This window comes from Calonectris borealis, chromosome 15, assembly GCF_964195595.1.
Source record: "Calonectris borealis chromosome 15, bCalBor7.hap1.2, whole genome shotgun sequence".
NCBI lineage: Eukaryota > Metazoa > Chordata > Aves > Procellariiformes > Procellariidae > Calonectris > Calonectris borealis.
In genome coordinates, this window is record NC_134326.1 from 17,707,425 (window position 1) to 17,729,162 (window position 21,738).

Genomic DNA, 21,738 nt, shown 5'->3' on the forward strand with positions numbered 1-21,738 from the left:
GGAGCCACCAGAGTAAAAGCAAGGGGTTTGACATGATGTATTAGAGTCAAGATCTCCCCTCTGTACTGTGAACTGTTCTGAGAGCCTATTGCAGTCTCAGCCAGTGACAAGCAGAAGGAGAAGGGACGTGCCATCAGGGTTTTGGGGGCAATAGCAATATGCAGACAGGGGCTGCCATGCAGTTTCTCCCCATCCCATCCCATCCCATCCCATCCCATCCCATCCCATCCCATCCCATCCCATCCCACTGCCATGTCACTCGCTTCCTAGCTGCTCTGCAGACACATGCACACAGCCTGCCGTGTCGTTGACCTGCTGTCTGAAGCTAAGGCCTTCTCTGTTTCCAACCTGTTATTTTGCTCTTCTGGCACTCACAACATCCATGTGCAGGACCGTCACCCACAGTCCTGGCAATGCTGCAAGGCTGGAACCAGGCAGAAAGGGCTGGCTTGGAGGTTATGGGAGGTGGTGAAAAAGAGCGTGCTGCTGCCGCTGCGAAGCCAGGAATGGGGCCAGGCTACAAAAAGCTGAGCCAGCCCATATGCTTTAACACCCCTCACCCCCGCCACAACATTTACCAGATGTTCAAGTGCACATTTTTGATTCATCCCATCATAAAGGTTGAAAACATTTAAAAAGTAAGATCCAAGCACAGGCTATCACCCTCTTCAAAAATGAGAGTGTTTGGAGATGAGGTTTTACTTCAAGATCATCAAAACAACAGAAGGGGCGAGACCCACAAAATGGTTCAAGTTAGAAATCCAACCTTAGTATAAGGTATAAAGTTTAAGTAAACGTCTTTGACATAAGAGAAACTGGAGGGAAAGAAAATACATGAGCAGAACCTCACCTCCTTTTCTCAACTCATACTCCACCTGTGAGCAGGAGGCAGGCTGTGACTCCTGCCCACCCACCACACAGGAACTGAGTTTCAAAGAAATATTTAATTATGGCTCTAATATATCAACACAGCCTGTCTCCAATGCATCGGCCTATTTGAAACTGGAGTGGAGCCCAGCTGCGCTCCGAGGACTGCACTGTCATCCCGAGTGCTGGCTTTGCAGCCCATCTTGCCACCCACTCAGGAAAACAGCTGCAGGTTTGCTGTACTGGATGCTTTCTACGTGCCCTGCATTTTGGGAAAACCTCCTCTACAGAGAACATGAATCTCCCATTAGCCTTAATAGCACCTAAATTTGAACAAGGGGAGAAAATGTCATACAATATTAATTGTGCAATTCTGTTAACAGCACACTGTACCCATGTGAGTAGCTGCACAGTTTACACCCCCTTCGGTCCATCTGATCTACTTTCAAAAGGATTTGCACATGAAGAATGTTCTTTATCTTCGCCAACCACAGGCATTTACCTTCTGAGTAGTATTTGGAGCATACAATGTATTTGGTGTATCAAAAAAATATTTCTCCCTCTATTCTTCCTCCTTTACAAATAACCATCCTTTCCCAGCTCTGAAGAGTCCCTCCAACTGTGCATTTCACAGGAGCTACTAAGTGGCTCTGCAAAGACCACCTCTGCATCTGCCTAACCAGTTGTATTAGACACCTCCCATGTTTAGGCCCATTAACCTGATCACAACAGCTTGATGAATTAGTGCTTAGATAGACACAGTTGGCAGCTTCTAATTAAATAATTCTGGCTAAGCAGCTGCAGCGAAGTTGTAGTGTTCCACTAGAAAGCCAGATGTCAATTTTATTGGTCCTCAAAGTTTCAAATGAAATGACTTCAGGCGGTTTGGAAAGGGGGTTCATTGGCTTCAGGTGAATTCTGCAGATACCGTGCCTGCTCTTGGGTCGGTTGACTGCAGCCAGACCCCAAGCACGTGGCTGGAGAACCTCCGCGGTCCACCAGCGGCTCTATCGCAGCAAGCAGCAAATGGCACAAAGTGTAACAGAACGATTTGGATCAAGATAAAAGAGAGTGGTTTGGCATCATGGTCGTTGCTTTAGCTTTTACCTAGGGAAGGATCCTTTGAAAAATCCATCTCTGAAACTGTATCAGTGTCAAAAATCCACAAAACTGATATGAGCCAAATGCAAAGCCTGTTGAACTGGATAAGAGTCTTTCCAGGAACTTCAATTGGATTGGGCTTTCCCTGCATTGGTAAGAAAAGATTTTGTGACACCTACTATAGATTTTCACTCTCCAAAATTTCTAAGGTACCTCTCATCTCGGTACCTAACCCTAGTTGTAGTGATGTGGAAGCAATGAGCAGTCCATGAAGGTAAAAATTTGGGTAATATGAAAATCAGGAGTACTGTGTTTGCTAATTCATGCAAAACCTACCTTCATCCTCTCTTCAATTAGCAAACCATTGTGCCTATAAGGAACTTACATTTTTTTCTGATTTTAAATATAAATGCAAACACAATTTATTCTAATCCATTCCTTTAACTACATTAATTCTGCTCCTATAACTTGTACAAGACACTATGTTTTCAAATAGAAGCAGCCTAATAATAGAAATCATCCATCCCCGCTGGAATATAAGTGGATCCATGTCCTTAGAAACATTTTGCTAAGAAATCCAGCTAGAAAACTAATTTTAAGTAAATCTATGCATGTCAAAAATACAGATGGCTTTTCAGGATGCTAACTTAAGCATCATTACATAAGCAGATTAGGGCTGCCTGTTGAGCCCAGACACAAGAGTAGATGGCGCTGAATCCAGTATGACACACAAACTATTCACTTCCTGATACATCTTTCATCTAAAACTTTTGTCAGCTCTCCACGTTACCGAGCCGAACTGTAAGCACTGCACACAGCGCAGCAGGTCTGCTGGCAGAGCATTATCCTTCTCTAAATCCCACTGTCCAAAGCAGCAGCTGGCTAAACCTCATTTCTACAAATGGACTAGGGAAATGTTGCATCCTTCACCCTCTTGAAATGAAAATGGAGGAAAACAGCATCATGAACCTCTCGAATATTTAAGCACAGCAGTTGTGGAATAATTTTCTGATACAGAATTATAGAATCAAAATTACCCTCGTGTTACCATTGGTAACGGTGCCTCTACCTGAATATCAACTTAGAAAGTTAATGAGCCTGCTAGAGCTATCAGCTAAAATTACCACAACAGTATGTGATCTGATGTGATTGCGGTAAGCAGGGCAGATACTTCTCATTATGAGGATAGTTTGTTTTTCATAGGCATATTGCATAACAAGGCACAGCAACTTGCCTCTCTCTGCTCTGAGCCCTCATTTCAGAGCACATCAGCTGGCTCCGAGAAGGCCTCCTGTTGAAAAGCAGCCAGGGGGACGGGATTTTGTTTTCCCTTCCCTGTGTGTGTGTCAGGTTTGTTGACAGATGGTTTGGCTGACTGTGCTTGACTATTATCAAGCAGCTATTACCTTTGTAAATTGAATCCCATTTGAAGATTTTCTGTAATTAAATCTGCAGTGTGTTTGCAAGGCTTATATTGTATCCCGCACGTATTTGGGGAGCGTGCAAGGCAGTCAGATGGCTGATTTACACAGCCAGAGACAGCAGCATCCTTCAGCCACAGGGATGGGGTGCTTTTGGCAGTCTGTGCTGCCACCTAGCCAAGACCAAGCCATTGAGTTCAGCCTTGTTTTACATTTTGAAAGCTTCAACTGAAGCGTATCCCCCAGATCTAAATAAAGCCTCAGCCCACAGCAGACACAAGGAAATTTGCGCTCTGTGCTTTGAGAATCGTACAGTCAGCAGAAGAGAGCAGCTTAAAACAGGTAGCTACATTTCCCTCAGAAATGTCTTGTACTTACGGTAGAAGACATATTCAGTGTAGCTGGACCAGACCTTGTCATCTGTGTACTGGTTGACAAAGGAAGCCGTCACTGAGGAGTTACAGGCCACCATGTGGAATCCACACTCGGACAACATGTCGAAAGCCCTCTCCAGGTGCTTGAACTTGAGATAAAACCTGGAGGTGTACCTTTCTGGAGCCCTGTCTGGGTCTCTGCTCTCATTCAAACTTTCTCCAAAGACCTCTTTGACCAGAGCAATCCTTCCACAAACCAAAATCCTTGGGACCCTCCTGAATTTGGCATCTGCTTGGCTCTCCCTGCCAATAGTGCACGACCCCCGGTACCCGATGGTAATGAATCCCCACTTCCGATCAGGCGGTAAGAGCGATGAGGGTGGGCATATTCTCGTGTCACTGCCTTGGGAGACCTCTTCATAGTCACTGTGGCAATAATCATCGGGGCTTTGCTTGTTGTCATCGGGAGTCAGGATTTTGACCAAGTCCGGGAGCTGGAAGTACTCAGCCTCCCTCTTGAGCCTTCCCTTCTCTGGGAAGTGGTCAGGCAGAACCACTTGCTTGTCCCTGAGATAGTCCAGAATATAGCGGAAAAGGAAACCATCTCTGTCGATGAAGAACCTTCCCTTGGAGTCCTTGGCCAGATCGTTGGCTGTGTCTCTCTTTGGGGTGAACATTTTCCACAGCAGGGAGTGCGGGGTGCCAACCAAGGTGGAGTGGCGAGTGAAGTAAACCTGGCCGCCCACGTTTAGCTCCACTACCTCTGGGAAGGAGTGCAGCCCAGTCCCCTGCTCACGGGGAGGAAGGTAAGTCCTGCAGTTGCCACTTAGAGCCATTGTACTTTAAAACAGAAATCAGCAGCACGAAGCAGCAGGACTATCAATCACATCAAAGTGTAGAATAAGGCTCCCAACATTAAGGAGAAACAAGGGGGAAAGGGGAAGTGAGGAAAGAAAAATAGCCAAAAGGTTTGTTTAAAAAAAATCTGAATTGTCCATAAGTGACAGTGTGGCAGAAGTGGCTTATACCCTAAGCCATAGAGGCAGGAGAGCAATCACTTCATGAAATGCAATCACATCACTAGATCTTCCAACAAAGCCATCAAAATCAAGGTCAAGCCAAGCCTATGGTCATTCACAGGTCTGTCAAAAGGGAAAACAAAATAAGACACAAATTATTCTTTTAAGCATCACAGAAGCTGCAACAGAGAAAAGCAGATCAGTTTAGAAAGCCAAGCTAGATCTCCTGCTAAATAGCTCTATTTTTTTGCAAGTTCTATGCTTCTTTTTCACAAGTACTAATCAATGGAAGGACTACATATGACTCCACCGTTTAAAAGAAAACACATACTTCATCTTTAAAGAAACATCTAATTTAGACATGCACATGAGGGAACAAGAACAGCGAGTCTTACCTTGGTTACAATTAATGCATAGCTCTTGTAAAGGAAAGCAAAATTTCAAGACACTCAGAACACACATACAGGCACACAGAGTCCAGTTAGTATGAAATCCGATCCCAGCAAGGGACAGCAAAGGCAAGAAAAGTGCTCTTAGCAACATCCATGGAGATCTCGAGTTAAACCGAGTCACAGGAAAGTTAACCGTGGCGGGTGACGAGAGAAACCAATACATACAGCACGATGGGAGAGAAGAAAAAAAAAACAACCCACAACAAAAAAAACCCGAATAAATCCAATCGGGCTTCGTCAGAGCGGGGCAGGGGGAGCGTGGGGTGCGCGTTTCGGCTGGCTCAGATGACTTGCAGAAACCCCGCAGCCTGCGCTAAGGGCTGGCGGGCTCCAGCGGCTCCCGCGGCGGCAGCCACCCGGGCAGCGCGGCCGGCGGCGCGCCCATGTCCCCTCCGGGGCCGCCGCCGGGGCCGGGGCGCTGCGGGGCCGCCCCGTTCCGCTCCGCCCCGCTGCGCCGGGCCGGGCCGTGGGGCCGCTCCCGCGCCCCTGCGCCGCGCTGCGCGGCTCTGCTCAGCGGCGCGGGGACGGGAGCGCGGAGGGCGATGCCGATTGCATCATCTTAAAGGAGTCGGGCCGGGATGGGCGCCCGCGCCCCGGGCCGGGGCCGGGATCGGGCCGGGACCGGGCCAGCGCCAGCACCGGGGCCAGCACCGGGACCAGCGCCGGGGCCAGGGCCGGCACCGGGGCCAGCGCCAGCAGCAGGGACAGCGCCAGCACCAAGGACAGCGCCAGCACCAGGGACAGCGCCGGCACCGGGGACAGCGCCGGCACCGGGGCCAGCACCGGGGCCGGGCGCCGCCGCGCCGGGGCCGCTGCCGGGGGGGCGGGAGGCGCTGCAGCCCGCTCCGCTCGAGTTCGGGGAAAGTTCCTCCCCGCTCCGTTCCTCTCCGTCCCCCTCCAGCCGGCAGCGCCCGTCCCCTGCCCGCCCGCCGCCGAAACGTGCCTTTCCCGGCTCCGTGCAGACACGGCGGTGGTTTCAGCCGGCGATGCAGGCGGGCGGGGTGGGAGCGCCCGGAGGGTGGGGGCTCCCGGCACGGACGCCCGTGGCTTTCAGGCAGGACCGTGATTTTATCACGCTGCTCGCCCTCCTCATCTCCCCAGCAGCGACCCAGAAAGGGCGGGAGCCAGCAGTGAGGTGATCCGCCACCACCGCGGGGCGCGGGAGGAGGGAGGTGGGACCCCGAAGGAGGTTCGGCGTGGCAGGAGCGGTCCCGCACCTACTTTATTTGTCGGGTCTTTAACGGGGCGGGGGGGAGTGGGGAGCAGCGGCCGTGGCTCCACGCCCGCCCCGCACTGCCCGCGGCCGTGGGCGCGCCGGCACTGCCACCTCGCGTCCGCGGCCGCGATCGCGCAGGATCGTCCCAGCTCCTCTTACCGGGTCAAGCGTTGCGGGAAAGGGAGAGCCGAACAGCACCGGGGAGAGGGGGATTTGCGGTGCAGCCTGCTGCCCTGCTGGGTGTGGGCTGGGGGTCGCTCAACCGGGCACCCCCGGCCCGCTCCGCTCGGCGGGACGTCAAGCACATGCCTCAGGTTAAATATGCACCGCACAAAACATCTGCTGAAATTAAGCCATGAAGCTGCTTAAATAGCTCACCAAATCACAACCACAGTATGCACCCACCAGCGATTTCACAGCTGGTCATGCAACAGTAACAGAAAAGTCCAGCACATATCAGTTCTGGGCAAAAATAGGTTACTTAGAATGATAAACATATAATAAAATAAAGCCTTTTACTCAACCACTAACCAAAACCTGGAAGGGAAGCTTTAGAGTGAAATCTTCGTGTGAGGAAGTTACCATCTGCAGATTTTTTCTGCTGATTGCACTTAAGTTGCAGATACTTCAGCGAGATTCTTCTGAAAACATGGCCATAATTTTTAAACCAATAGTTAACAAAACATGCTAATGTAAAAAGTACAATTTTCAAGGCTAATGCAGAAAATCATTAATTTTCAGACTTTTCAAATTCAAACCTGAGAGTTGAACAGTTAATCAAACCCTCAATTTTTACCTTAATCAATTCATTAATTCTGAAGCAACTGCTGGGCTCCTGAGCCAAGGTTCTGTCTCTTACTTCTGGATCTGACTTCTAATTTTCAAACCAGCAGAATCTGGTACTACTACAGAGGCTGCTCATTGTGCCTCAGAAAGAGAAAAGACAAAGTGTTGTGCATCTTCACTTGTGGTTCCGGTGGACCAGCTGAAGAAGTACTTGTCAAGTGCTCCATAACCCTTACAAGGAGGATTTAAAGGTGTGATGTCAGAACATGTTAACTTAGATGTCTTCATTACTTTTAAGAGACTGGTACAATCAATGCATACGGGCTTTAACATCTACATGACCAGTCAGGTGAAATGATAGCTTCCTTTGGGATTTAAGCTCATTAGTGCTGCCCCTGTTCAAAGCAAGGAGTATTGCATCAGCTTTTTCAAATACTTTAGTTATTAATGTTAGTTAGTATGCTGTAATAATATTTAAATCAATTTTCATAAAGCCAGTGATGTCATATTGGCAGGGCTTGAAGAATCAATTCACTCTGCCCGGTAAAAATTGATCTTGTTCGAATAAGCACCGAAGCCATTTGTGATCACATACTATGATTAAAATCCAAACCACCAAGGCAGGGGGATAAAGATCACCTGGGTAGAAGTTTTGGGGGCTGAGTGGAGACAACACAGCAAGTCTGATGTGCAGGCGCTTAGGGAATGGTGTGGTGATAAGAGAGTCTTATAAAAACAATTATGATTCCTGACAAGCTTCTGTGAAGCATTCCGACATGGATACGATGTGATTAGTGAATACAGAGATATTCAAGCTCTAAGACTTCTTGAAAAATTATAATCAGAGTTGCCCTTTGAAAAGAACAAAAACCTTAGAATTTTAATCACAACAGCTTTAGAAATGCATCTGCACTTTTCAAATAATAAATGAAAGAAATTCAACTCCTGCTTTTATTTCTTTACACAGGTTGTTCCAATCATTTTACTGTAACATAATACAATTTCCTTTGATGAAATTACTTCAGTAGTAAAAGCATCACATAATGCTTCCCAGCTAAATACAAGCTATTGGCCAAATCCATCAAAATTCAGCCTCAGAAGAGTGAAACTTGAAAATCTGGGCCAAATACACTGGTGACCTAAATGTAAAATATGTGTCAGGACCATGCTAAGGTTCTTACCTATTCAGCTGCAAAACCAACGCAGCTCATTTGAAGAGCAGCTACAGTTCTGATGGAAAAGAAAAGCAGCATCTATCAAAGGGAGGAGGATGAAGCATGTTCCACTTTTAACAGATGCCTACATAACCTTCAATATAGCTAGGAGAAAATTTAGCCTGAGCTTAAAGTGTATGTTCCAAAAGTCAGAGCTATGCTTAAACCTGATATACTAATGATGTGGCATCATTCACAGGTTTGAGGTCATTCCTTATGACAAAGTGCTAAATTAGCATTCATGCTTTCAGGAAATCATGGGACAACTGACTTCATCAAATTCTGTGGGTGCTAAAAAAAGGTAGGTGTCTTAAAAGAAGCAGCAATGAATGTTAGAAGAAAAGGGTAGTATTCAGCTAGGTCTGTAGTAGCAATGGTATGTATACATATCACTTTACATCTTGCAGTGTGAATACACAAGCTATAAATACAAATCAAGACGCCCACGCATAATGAGAAATGTAGAAGCTGTTTATCAGCATTTAGCAACACTGTGCAGAACTTCAAGGCACTCAGAGGAGTAGCAATAATTTCCAGCAGAAATTGAAGGAGTAATTCTGGGAAGAAAAAAAAATATCTAAGTTGGATTTTGGCCAGAAAATTTCAGCTAAAAAGCCACATGGGAACTTTCATCACTCTGGGTGATCTTTACACACAATAGTTAAAAAAAAGGAAGAAAGAAAAACAGTACTTGCAGTTCTAGGCTTATGCTTTGATTCAGAAATGACTTCAAGGTGCCACCTAAGTATCCTTCAGCCACATATCCTGTAACATTCAGTGCTCCTCAGCAGTCCCATATCTAAATACTGAGCCAATGCAACATTTTGCCTGGGCAAAACTTCATCAAGCCGGAGAGAAGAATGCAGTTTCTGAGAAGGGCGGCATGGCAAAGAGAAAAAGAAATGTCTGGTCCCAGTAGATGCGTTGGGCCCAATTCTGGCTTATTGTCAGAGCAACGTAAGGGGACACTTACAGACACCACGTCCTGTAGGCAGATGCTAGCGCTTCCAGACAAGACTTCCAATCCAATCTCAATCCATTGCAAAGCACGGTAACAGAGCCCTGGTAGGAATAAATTCCAGGCTTTTGCAGAGTTACAGACCTTTAACCCAGACACTTTTCTAAAAGGCGTATATCATTCCTAGAGCGGACTGGTCCTCACATCACTCAGGTAGCTCTAGAAACTGAGTTCCCAAGAAGTGAGCCAGGCAAGAAAAAGTATGATAGCGAGCTAAAATAACACATCATCCCCTGATCCAGCAGTGTGAATTACATACAGTGAAAATCTCATCTGCTGAAATCCAGCAGTATGTGTGAATAAGAAGCCCTAACAAATTTTTCACTTTGAAGAAAAAGCATAAAGAAACACTAAATGGCAGAATCTCCCTAAGAAAAGGATCTGCTAGCAAAAGAGCGTGAGTGTCATAAAGTAGGGTTTACTAACAAGTACATAGTAAAGCATTACACAGATTTGCCCTTGATCTTTTATTCATAACTCAAGTGCATAATGTATTTTCATCAAAAAAAGGCAAAGGGGAAGAATGGCTTTCACAGCTGCTCAGCACGTGAGCACAGGCATGGTGCAAGGCAGACAATTCAAAGAGAACACATGCATTTTTTTCCCATCATGTAACATACAGAGTGTGGGCACAGCTTCTGCAAATAAAACTGTATGCTTCTTCTGTCAAACACCAAATCCAAATCAAATTCATTGCACAAGGTTCTAGGTTTTCAAAAAGGGGGAATCAATGTTCCACTTGTTTAGATAACAATCGTTGTACATCAGATAACATTTTGACTAAGAAGTGACATATCCTTTAGAATTTCATGGACACTGTTCAACAAAGCAATCTGCTATACAAACAATCTTGGGGGTCTCTGACACTTCAATAGACCCAGCATGTACAGGCAGACAGAGACCTCATGTGCACTCAGATCAGCATCCAAGGATGAAACTCAAACAAAAATCAGCGTTTTCAGTCACCCTTCTGTAAGGGACTTCCTTTACAAGTTCTGCCATAGCAAAGCCTACTTCAGCAGACTTCTTCCTCCCCTCCTTTTTCCCTTCCTCCAACATTTCCAAAGTTGTTTGAATACTACTTTTATTTTTAGTCTGGTTCAAATTATCCCATTATTAACACTGGGTAATTACAGTGTGTTTTTGAATGTTACAGCTAAAACAATGTTTGGTCCTCACTAGGTAGCATTATGGTGATATCAGCACTGTGTAACCCATGTACTAATTTTATGAGTATCTTTACTCTTCCCGTCTTGGAGCCATTTCAAGGCCTCTTGCAAAGCAAGATCCTCTATCCAGATAACCACAGCTGCAGCTGGAGCTGGTCCCTCAAGAAAGGGGTGGTCTTTGCCAGGGACCGTTTCGTGCCTTACTAGGCTGTACCTCTAGGCATGGTGAGACAGGCTGTTCATATAACGCCCTTTCCAAGTCACGCAGGAAGGAAACAGTTGTGTAGCTGCAATGTCTGGCTTTCCCTTAAACCCACAGGCCTGTATCAGACGACACGCTGCTACAGACAAGTGTGAACTTGTCCTGCAAAGCTGAAACAATTGATACCCTCAATGTTGAGATGCCTATTACTGAGAGAACTAATTAATGAAAGCTCAACCTAAGCTGTGAGTAAATTCTAATAATCTAAGCAAATCCAAATAGATTTGTAGCCAAAAAGCATTTTACCAGCAGATCACAATTAAACATCCCACTGCCTGGGATTTGGGTCTCATTTTACTGTCTAGTGAACTGCAACGAAGTCACACAGTTCAGCAAAGTGGCACCAAGTTATCAACGATCAGATGTAGCCTGCACACTCTACAGGTCTTCCATGAAAGCTGGGATCTTCTCAGTCTTCAAACACTGATTTACCTAACGTATAAATTTGCAAGAAGCAGCTTATACCACAGTTACTGATCTCTGTTTATCTGTGGCTATAATTCCTCCACCATTTTTTCATTCAGTTCTACAAACATGCATATTTTCTGGGAGGCTGTTCTCACGAGATACCGTGTACACTGCACCACAAGATATGTTTTGCAGGAGAGGCTTGTACCAGCACTAGAATTTAAATACAGTAATCTCACTAGAAGAAGATTACATACATGAGACTTTGTAACAAAATAACTGTAATCACATCCTGAGCCAAAACGAATTAAAAAAAAAAAAGAAAAATTAGTATGTACTTCAAAAAAGGGACTCACGCTTGCAGAAGCATGAGTGCCCAGTGGCAAGTGTTCAGTTTTGGGATTGCAGTTGTTTATGTGTGCACAGCTAACACATTTCTAAACCTCATTACCATGTACCTATTCAGCGACATAGTGATTCAGTGAACAATAAAGTGGCAATCACGATTCACCTCATTCTGAAGTTTCAGCTAAACTACTGCAGCCAGGGTTTTCCCTGACTCTGTCCACAACAAAGCCCACCTGAGTCAGCACTAGGACCTTAGGTGATTAATTAAAACAAACTCTAATTAACAGTCAGAGTACAGCCTTTTCCCCTGGCCCTACATGAAAAAAAGGGAGAAAAATGATGAAACTAGAGGGATAAACAGAGTGAGTGACAAAGGACTGTAAAGGAAAGGAGCTTCTTCATGTGAGAGTGTCTTCACAGTCCCAGTCATGTTTTTCTCAATTCCACAGTATTCCCAGCTCCTGCAGCTTATTTGTGAGGGACAGGCTAACAGCTGGTCTTTAATAAAGACAAGAAGATTCATGGCTGTAGGAAATTTTTTGTCTGGCCTCAGGAAAACATTAGTTTTATTTAATGTGGACATGTGAAAGGGTACGAAGGTAATATTAAATGACAGCAATTATTTACTTTTCACTCAGCAGCACCATCACCTACTCCATTTTCTTTAGTACCTGCAGTTTCACATAAAATCTCCCATCCATGTGGTGAACAGAGCACACCCTGTTCCCTTTAGGAGATCTAGACAGATCACAGGGCAAGGTGCTAAACTTGCAGGCAAAACCACTTCATGTAACTAAGCTGTGGCCTTGAGGAAAAAAAAAAAACCACCACCTTAAATGAACATCATGCAAAATAATATCTCTAGGGCCAAAGTCCACTCTCTTACTTTCACTGATGTCAACAAGAATTCTGTCCGAATCACGCGAACGGCATTTTATCCCTACTCTGCTCCACATTTGTACAAGGATTCACGATACCATTTTTTTTCCATGAATAATAGGAAAAGAACACCTGGAAAGAAAAAGATTTTTGACAATTAAAAAGTTGCTTAGTAATAAATTCCTCTGTGACCTCAAATGCATTAATACTAAACTCGTACTGAAAACCTTCTGATGTTACCTGTGTATGTAAACTGTAGTGAAAGCAAAATTTTGCATCCAGCTGAAAGCAGATGACACTGCTGAGCATAAACAAACACAGTGAACGCAGCAGATGCCATAAGCCTGATAGCCTTTGGGCTTTACTTCAGCAAGTTACATTAAAAGCGAGTATACTGCTCACTAGGGATGCAGTGCAGCGCATCCTGATGCCCCGAAGGGTCTGGTCCTATGAAGATGCCGTGGCGTGGGAGGGAGGCGCAGGGGTGAGCCAAACCGAGCCCCGAGCCCCGCGCCCCAGCCACTGCCCCGCCGCCGGAGCGGGCATCGCTCCTGCGCTCCTGCTCTACTTGTACCCATTAAATTCAGCGTCTCTCCTCGCTCCCGCAGCAGCTCTTCCCGACTGATTAAGGACTAATTGCAAATGCAGTGACAGAGACTGGAGCAACAAGCAACCGTTACCGCCATCACCAGAGCCCTGTCTTTGTCCATTTTGGTGCCTCCTGAAGGAAAAGTCAGCTTTCCTGTCATGTTTTTTACACCATCGCATGACCACAGCGAGATTTGCCGACTGGGTTTCTCTAGACGGGGTAATACTGATGGAAGGATTTACAACCACAGTTAATTTTTTTTTTACATGTCATTGTTGGCTGCATCGGGAGAGAATAGTAAAAATAAATAACAATTAGCGGTTACACAGTGCATTACAGCTTCACCTCACGATAAATCAGTACTACTCTTCCTATTTCACAGCTGGGGTATCTGACTCTCAGCACGTAAGATGAGGCAAAGCAGTAGAAGGAGGTACCAACTGCTAATGTTTTAATGCCGAGTGAAATACGTACAGAAGTTTATTCTTCGCATGAATTTAAAAGCCAATGTTTCGCTTTTCTTCAGATTTTAGGCAAAACAATGGGAGACAGAAGTCATGAAGCTTCGAAGCCTCAGTTGTAACAGGGAGGCTTAACAATGCAGGGAAAAAACACCAGCTCCCCCCTCACGGGGAGCTGCGCGATCGCCAGGCCGCCCGCAGCCCTGGGGGGCTGACTGAGCCCTCCCGCAGGACGAGCCCGAAGCCATCAAACCCCGCCAGCAGCAACGGGGTGGTGCGGGCAGCAGCCCCCGGCCACAGCCGCCATCCCGCGCTCCGCCGCCATCTTGCCGCCGCCCCGCGCCCCGTCCCCTTGGCAACGCGACGGCGGCAGGCAGGGGGCGGGGCGGGGGGCGGGGCTGCGAGCGGCGCATGCCCGGTGGAGGCGCTCCGCCGAGCGCGCCGTGCGCACGCGCGGCCCCGCTGCCCCCGGAAGTGCTCGGGCCGCTGGGTGACACGTCGCAGGGGCCGCGGTGGCGGGTGTGGGGCCGGGCCCGGAGGGGCTGCAGGTGGGTCCGGGGCCGCCCGCCGCCTCCCCGGGCCCGCGCTCCCGCGGCTTGCCTGCGGGGAGAGGAGGGGTTGGGAGCCCCGGGGGCTGGTGCGGCAGCCGAGGCGCTGGGGCAGCTGCGGTCGGCCTGAGTGAGGGCGGCGGCGGCCGCTGTGGGGCCGAGCGGCGGGGAGGGGTACTCCCGAAACGGCCGCTGTGCTTTCGGGAGCTCACGGCGGCCCTGAGGGAGGGCTCACCGGCCAGGTCCTGCGCGGAAGCGAGCGTACGGAGCCGCTCGGTCTCTCTGAAGCGCTCCCCTTCAGGATGGGCTTGGAGACCCGAGCAAACCTCGTTGTTCTCTTGCAGATAACTTGCGATGTCTGGGTTTGACAGCTTCAACACAGACTTCTTCCAGACGAGTTACAGTATTGATGACCAGACACAGTCCTATGATTACAGTGGAAGACCGTACAGCAAGTAACTTGTGCATGCCTTTTGGACTTGTGTAACGTGTGTCTTGTGTAAAGCCGTTCAGTCACGCTTCTTTAGCGACCAAGCCTGAGTTAAGATACTTCTGGGATAGTCTGTTTTTTCAGGAAAGGATTGGCATTTCAGCCAACTGTTCTTGACTATAATTGAATTCCTGTTGCTCTGTTTTATGAAGAGCATAACTTATATCCTATAAATGGAGATGTAAAGCAGTTGTATGTTGAATACTCTGCCTTCTACATTTTAAAGCAAAGATTAGAAAATTGAAAGAAAGGTTATATGAGTAATCTTAATTATATGAATAATTTTCACATCTTTGGGAAAAGAAATACCATGTCTGTAAGTCCATCTCCAATCATTCAGGGAGTAAAAATTAGCTACAGTGTCATGTAGATGAGCCTGCAATGTCAGTGGTGATTCCTAGGCTTTAGTAGGAAAGGGTGGCAGACGTTTCTAGGTCAGGGGAGCTCTTGGGAGTCATTTGTGAGTATCGAGTCTCAGGCTGAGGGTTTAGGTCGGTTACGTGACCTGTGTGATCCCTGCGATAGATGGAGCAGGTCGATGCCTGTTTGCGTCCTGAAAAGGATTACAGTGCTGTGATGAGGCTGAACTCCACTAACACAAGGAAAGAAAGGAGAATGAGTTCTGGGTTTTCCTTCTTTATATTCATATTTCCATAGTTAAATACTTTGGACATGTTTACTGAAATTTCTGTAGTCACACTTGGAAATGGTTAGTGGCAAGAATAATTTAGGAGTTTGTTTAGGAACAGAAAATAGCTTTGATTAGGCTTTTTTTTAAAGGTAGCATTGTGTATTTTTATACGTATCATATCTATAATAGGAAGTATTCCAAGGACAGTATAAATTGATTTCTTAGTAAATAATTGAGAATACGTGAAATAGAAACTGAAAATTGCCCTTTTTTTTCCGTGCATCCTGTCCTGTAGGTAGGTGTCATAATGTGTTTAATGTCCGTATCATAATTCCTCCTTATATGTCATAATGCTACCATCCTGCCAAAGTGAGGGAGAAAACAGCTTTTTCTTTTTTAACTAAGCTAATTTTTTAAATGTAGAGGGTAACAAAAGTGATAGTAGAGCAACTTGGTTCTCTAATAGTGAGTTTGCAAATAAACATTTTAAATAGCAAATTAATGCTGACAGTAAGTAGTAATTATTGGACAATATTTGAATACGTTTGAGATGTAAAATCTTCCTACTCTTTTACAGGTCTACAGCCTGTAGTAGCCATTCAGTCAGTGGATAACACTCATTTCTCCAGGCCTCTGACTTAAAACCAAAAAGCAATATATAGCAAAAATTATCTTGTTTAGCTTAACAGTATTGTCTATAAGGGTTTCAACTGATGGATGTGGCTATGTGCCTAAAAGGCCTGGATCTGAGTAGGGGATCATCTAATGTGACTTTTTAAAAAAGAAGAAACGATTGTTTACTGCAACTTATTTACTGAAAATAAGCTATGCTTTTGCTGGGAGGTGTTTAAAATAAAAGTCTGTATCTGTCCATAATGCAGTGTCATTCTTTGTAGGCAGTATGGAGGCTATGAATACTCTCAACAAAGTGGGTTTGTCCCTCCAGACATGATGCAGCAGCAGCAGCCGTACACAGGGCAGATTTACCAGCCGACACAGGCATACGCTCCAACCTCAGCACAGTCTTTCTATGGAAGTAATTTTGAGGATGAGCCTCCTCTATTAGAAGGTATAACTTATGCTTTATGGCCAAAATCCAAAACTCTTCCCAGTTTGGGGGTAAGTTGAGTAGCAGGGTGTGTATCCTCTACTTCTGAAAGTGCACAGTTGATTTGAAAATATCTTTTTTTTTTTTTTAATTTAACTGTATTTTGGTATATGAAATACGTGTTCTTGTGTGAACTTCTGCAGTTTTAGCGTTGTGCTTTATTACTTCATACCAGCTGTCCTGTGGAAGACATAATCAATTAAATGGATAAACTGACTTCATACAGCTCTTATGACAAAACACTTACTAGTTCTGTTGTTGCAAATAATACTTATAATTGCCCACTTTTTGTAAAATAAATCGATGCAGTTAGTTTCAGTTGATTCTTTGGTTAGAACTGAAATCTTTCATTGCTAAAGAGGAATGCTAAACACTGCAGAAATTCCTATTTAGGATACAGCCTGTGCAGAATGCCAGAACAGATATGTGGTTAGTGTCAGGATTGACAGTTTCAGTTTCCACCTTGTATCTGTCATTGTTCGGTACCAAACAACTGAAGAAACCCTTACCGTTACTGGTTAGAGAGATGGGTATTCATATACCTTCCACCCTGCTGTGCTTTTTTTTGTATTCTTCGAAAAATCATTTTGTTTACATAGATGCATCCCAGGGCCCGAGGTGGGCAAATAGTAACTGCATTCATGACTAGGTTTTGACGCATAACTGTGGTCAAACTGTATGGATGGAGACTTGAAATCATATCTAGAGGGAGGGAGCTGTGAAACTCCTTGTCATGAGACACTGAGTGTTAAAAGGGGTGGGTGGTTTTTTTAGTGGGCTCAGTGGCTGATTTATGAAAGAGAAATCTGCTGAGGGTAATTAAGTACAGAGAAACTACTTTGAATTAGAAACCCTTGAGCCAGCAGTCATTGGACACTTGGGGAATTGGCATGTTCTGTGCTTATACTCTTTCGTAGATACCTGCTTTTGGCCACTTACAGGGACAGGGTACTGGGCTAAATGAACTTTTGGGCTGACCCAGAACACTGCGCTTATGCTCTTGCCTGGTCCTTTAGAAACCACCTTGTCACTTCTGAGCATTTGAGACCTGGAATCTGTGGAGGCAGCACACTCAGCAGCTTGAGGAAAGATGGAATGACTCAATTCTCCGGTCCCCATAGGATGGTATCTGGAGGAGATTTAAAAGTGGAGAGGCAGGGAAAACTAAGAGTGAAGCAAATAGGGGTGACAGGAAGGGAAAAAATGAAATAAATATGCATAATTCTTTTCATGTAATTTGTAGAATTGGGGATCAATTTTGACCACATCTGGCAGAAGACACTAACAGTGCTACACCCATTAAAAGTAGCAGATGGCAGCATCATGAATGAGACTGATTTGGCTGGACCAATGGTCTTCTGTCTAGCTTTTGGAGCCACATTATTACTGGTGAGATATTGATTGCAAAATATTACTGTTTGTGCTTTAATATTCTTGGAAACACTGGGAAAAAAGCCAAGTTACCTATAGGTTTATTGGAAGTGACTTCTTGGCATGGAGGCCAAAAAAGCACATCCCGACCAAGAATTTGTAGCTATATGGAAGAGGAGCTGGGGCTTCACACACTGCTGATTGAAATTAATGAGTTCACTATCACTTTACTTCAGGGGAGTTTGAATCCACGTCTTTGTGCTTGGTTTTTGCATGGCAATTATTTCAATGTAATTCATACTCTTTTCATACTCTGCTTTTGAGGAAGATGGCTCCCTTTTGTCACAGGAATGGGTGTGACCCATGTTCCCAGATTTTTACCTGTTAGGGATTTTTTTTTTTACTAGATTGAGGTGTTTTACTTTCAGAATCATACCTTGTCTTTTTGCAGCATATCCGTTATCTTCTGTCTTATCAGGAATCAGAACAATGAACACGTTAAGTATTTGAATACTTACTTCATCTCTTCATTTAGGAATTTCTTTTATTTTTTAACTCTTACTGTGTTTAATATTTGATTCTATTTCTCTGTTCTGTTCCGTTATATTTCTTTGCTCCATACTCTTTATTCGTTGTTCTTTGCTGATATTCAAGAGGCAAGGAAACTCAAAATTCATGTGTAAAAAGTGATTTCATAAGTACTGATACATTAGGCGTGACTTTCAGTATAAAGAGTCAGTCTGGTAAAACGCTTCCAAAGTAAACCTGCTTTCAAGTTGTTTATACTTCTTAATAGGTCAGCAGCTGTTTGAAGCCTGGTGGTTTTTTCAGTTGAGCTGAATTGAAATAAGATTGTGCTTTAATGACTCAAAAGTGTCAATTATGAAATGACAGATTAGCAGCAAACAGTATTCCTTGTCACTGAAAGCTTCAATATTTTTAATCAGTTTTTTTTCTCTAAATGTCTTCAGGCACTGCATTTAATTTTTGCCTAGAATTTCACATTGCTGTGGCACTTAGAACACAGTGTTTTGGTACCAAGGGGACTTTAAGCCTACTTTTATAAGTAACCTTTATTTATGGAAACTAGGCCAGTAGAATTAATGAACATGTTTATAATAGATACATTTGAACATTCTTTTCCTAAGAAATTATTACTTTCTCCTGTGTGCTTTTTTTTTTTTTAAAAATACATTGAGTGTAGTGAAAGAAAACAAGCTTAGCCTAGCAAAAAGATTAAAGCAGATATGATGGTTTTTCTATAGTGCTTGAGGAAGAAGAGAGCTGGATTGTAAGTAAACTTAGTTTGGAAGTTAGTAGTGAGAGACAGACCTCGAAGCTACACTCCATAGTAGCTTCAGTAACTGCATGGTCCTGTGTTCCTGCAGGGCTGGACACCATGCATTGTGCGCATTTTGATAGATGTTATAAGGGAAGCATCGATCTCATCGTTGGAAAAGCAGACAGTGACACAGGATACATACATTTTTAAATAATGCGTGTATGCTTTCTGCATACTTGTTAGTAAGCAAAGTTCTGATTTTGACTTTTTAAAATCTACATGAGTTAATTCTGCCGTTCATACACAGTGCTTTACAGCTCAGCTTCAACTGTTTCTGGGAATTTTTTGTAATTTACGTTGTGCTATAACTTTGTGGAGTCTGTCACAAATTAAAGGACTTTAGCTCTGGATTTGTCAAGAAGTTCCTGAATTACAATTTTTTGCTCTTTATACACTAGTTCTGTAAAGATTATTATTGCGAATAATCAATCGGCATGAGAAGTTAGTTGATTAAACCCTAAAGAATACATAGGCTTTTGCAGCCCAGATCAAAGAATAACAATTAGATCAAAATCTGTCCATCGAGATACATAAAGTTAGGATAAATGTTTCTCTTCGGTGCCTAAAATATACATGTGTCCTGGAATTCAGGTTGAATTTGAATATAGAATTGGGGATGGGGGACAACGGGGAAAATGAAGATACTCTGTAAACGTTCTTTCCTTTTCCCTTTGTTTGTTGGAGGCATTATTTGTTCTGGCAACTAACATGCATTACTCTGCTTGACTTTCAGGCTGGCAAAATTCAGTTTGGTTACGTGTATGGAATAAGTGCAATCGGATGTTTAGGGATGTTTTGTCTCCTGAACTTAATGAGCATGACGGGTGTCTCATTTGGCTGTGTTGCCAGTGTCCTTGGATACTGTCTTCTTCCTATGATCCTACTTTCCACTTTTGCAATTGTATTTTCATTGCAGTAAGTACATAAATTTTATAATTTGGTAATAGATTACTCTCCTATGAGATGGTGAAGGAAGTTTTCAAAAGGAATTACCATATTCAGTGATGAATCTGTGTACAATTTGAATATGACAGGAATTTGTAGTAAGTGTAAACACATTAGTATCGACAGTCTTCAGGTATTTACTGGATGAAAGATAGGTGAATACTGGTTTTATCTATAAGTCAATTAACAGCTTTTAAATACATAAACTCAAATAGCAATATCAAGTTTGTTTTCAGTCAGCTTTGAATCTGACAAATCTCTGTACTTGTAAACTCTAAAAGTAATTATAATTTAAGATGCAAATTTGAATTTGACAAACAGAAGAAAATCAGTGTGATTCCTCAGCTATATGAAATCAGGGACGGAAGAGAAAACTTGCTACAGTTACTTTACTCACCGCTTTTATGTTTCATATGCACAAAGTTAATTTGGGGGGGGGGGGTATGTTGTCATGATTGAATAATATTGTTCTGAAGTCTTTGCTGGAACTATTTCATTTAACGTCAAATATAAAAGCTAAAATTCATCTTAGAATCTGTAAAAGGTGTTAGAACGAGTCCAGTTATGACTCCTATAAGCATATATATATAGAAGTCTTGTATGAATTCTCTTTTTATTTCTGTCTTTACAGGGGAATGATGGGGATTATTCTCACAGCTGGAATCATTGGCTGGTGCAGCTTTTCTGCTTCCAAAATCTTTATTTCTGCCTTAGCAATGGAAGGACAACAACTTCTAGTAGCATACCCCTGTGCTTTACTGTATGGAGTCTTTGCTCTCATTTCTGTGTTTTGAATAGACTGTCCAAACTGTTGGACTCCAGTGGGCCAAAATGAAAACATCAACTTGGAACATTTAGTTGGACCAGAAACAGCTGCAAATCACTGTATAGTGTTGCTGTCACGAAACTTAGACCTGTTTTGAATCATCTGGAACAATGAAAACAAATGTCTTGTGTTCACTTTTTTAGGACTTTGAATACTGTTTTCAATTGACCTGAGGGTGTCTATAGCTTTAATAAGTGTTCATGCTTATCAAGTTAATGTAATTTCTTTCCCATTCCTATATCTTTAGAAAAGTAACTTTTGGTTGTTTATTTGAGGATTGAGGTTTTTGTTTGTTTGGGTTTTTTTTAGGGGAGGGAGGGAGAAGAATTGCAGTTATAAATTGATAGATTTTTATCAACAAAAGTTAAGAGAACTGCAGATGCTGTAGATTTGGGGTACTTTTTGAATAAATCTGCAGTAATAAAGAACCTGTTTCCTGTCCCCTCTTACCAAAAGCAAAATGTACAAATGAACACAAGCAATTAGAGTATTTTGTGTATTTTAACAAATATACTCTTAAGCTTTTTGGTCTCATTTATTTGTTCATTTGATGTGATAGTATTTCAGGATTTAAGATACTTAAATTACGAATTAGAAAACAGATGCTTAAAAGTTAAAGGGATCTGTAATTCTGTCACACTTGAAATATGAATACATTTGGATGTCTAAGTAGCTATATGTTAACTTGGATTTCTGAAGATGACTTCAACTAGAGTTTCTTTTCCTAATGGTGCACATACTAGTAGATGAAGAGTAATCTCCTTTGCAGTACTTCCAAGAAAAAAAAACACCATTTTGGAAATGTTATGCTTGTCAGTATTGTAGTTACTGTAAAATAATTTAAGGCATATTGATTAAATTTTCCTTAAATTTTGAAAAAGGCGTTTGATTTT

The 21,738-nt window shown here is 43.7% G+C and overlaps 2 protein-coding genes and 1 long non-coding RNA gene across 3 annotated transcripts in view; 2 read left to right on the forward strand and 1 right to left on the reverse strand.

Annotated features, from left to right (window-relative positions):
- The window catches only part of KCTD16 (potassium channel tetramerization domain containing 16), a 78,516-nt gene extending 72,905 nt beyond the window's left edge, over positions 1-5,611 (reverse strand). Inside the window, exons 1-2 of the mRNA XM_075164463.1 lie at positions 5,178-5,611; positions 3,768-4,905 (exon numbers count right to left, since the gene is read on the reverse strand). Of these exons, the coding sequence (XP_075020564.1) occupies positions 3,768-4,599 (832 nt within the window). The 5' untranslated portion in view covers positions 4,600-4,905; positions 5,178-5,611. The remainder of the gene's footprint in view (positions 1-3,767; positions 4,906-5,177) is intronic.
- The window catches only part of LOC142088780 (uncharacterized), a 255,710-nt gene that overhangs the window by 110,440 nt on the left and 123,532 nt on the right, over positions 1-21,738 (forward strand). The window lies entirely within an intron of this gene.
- Positions 14,046-21,725, forward strand: YIPF5 (Yip1 domain family member 5). Its single transcript, XM_075164462.1, has 6 exons — positions 14,046-14,132; positions 14,477-14,587; positions 16,150-16,322; positions 17,605-17,750; positions 19,808-19,989; positions 20,651-21,725. Exons 2-6 carry the CDS (start codon positions 14,487-14,489, stop codon positions 20,811-20,813), a joined length of 765 nt encoding a protein of 254 aa, XP_075020563.1. The 5' UTR covers positions 14,046-14,132; positions 14,477-14,486; the 3' UTR covers positions 20,814-21,725.

Bases quoted from the DNA above. Each gene is read 5' to 3' on its own strand.
- YIPF5 (XM_075164462.1), top strand. From the start codon at position 14,487: ATGTCTGGGTTTGACAGCTTCAACACAGACTTCTTCCAGACGAGTTAC. The intron at 16,323-17,604 runs GTATAACTTATG...TGTAATTTGTAG, and splicing joins TGAGCCTCCTCTATTAGAAG to AATTGGGGATCAATTTTGAC. The intron at 17,751-19,807 runs GTGAGATATTGA...CTTGACTTTCAG, and splicing joins TTGGAGCCACATTATTACTG to GCTGGCAAAATTCAGTTTGG.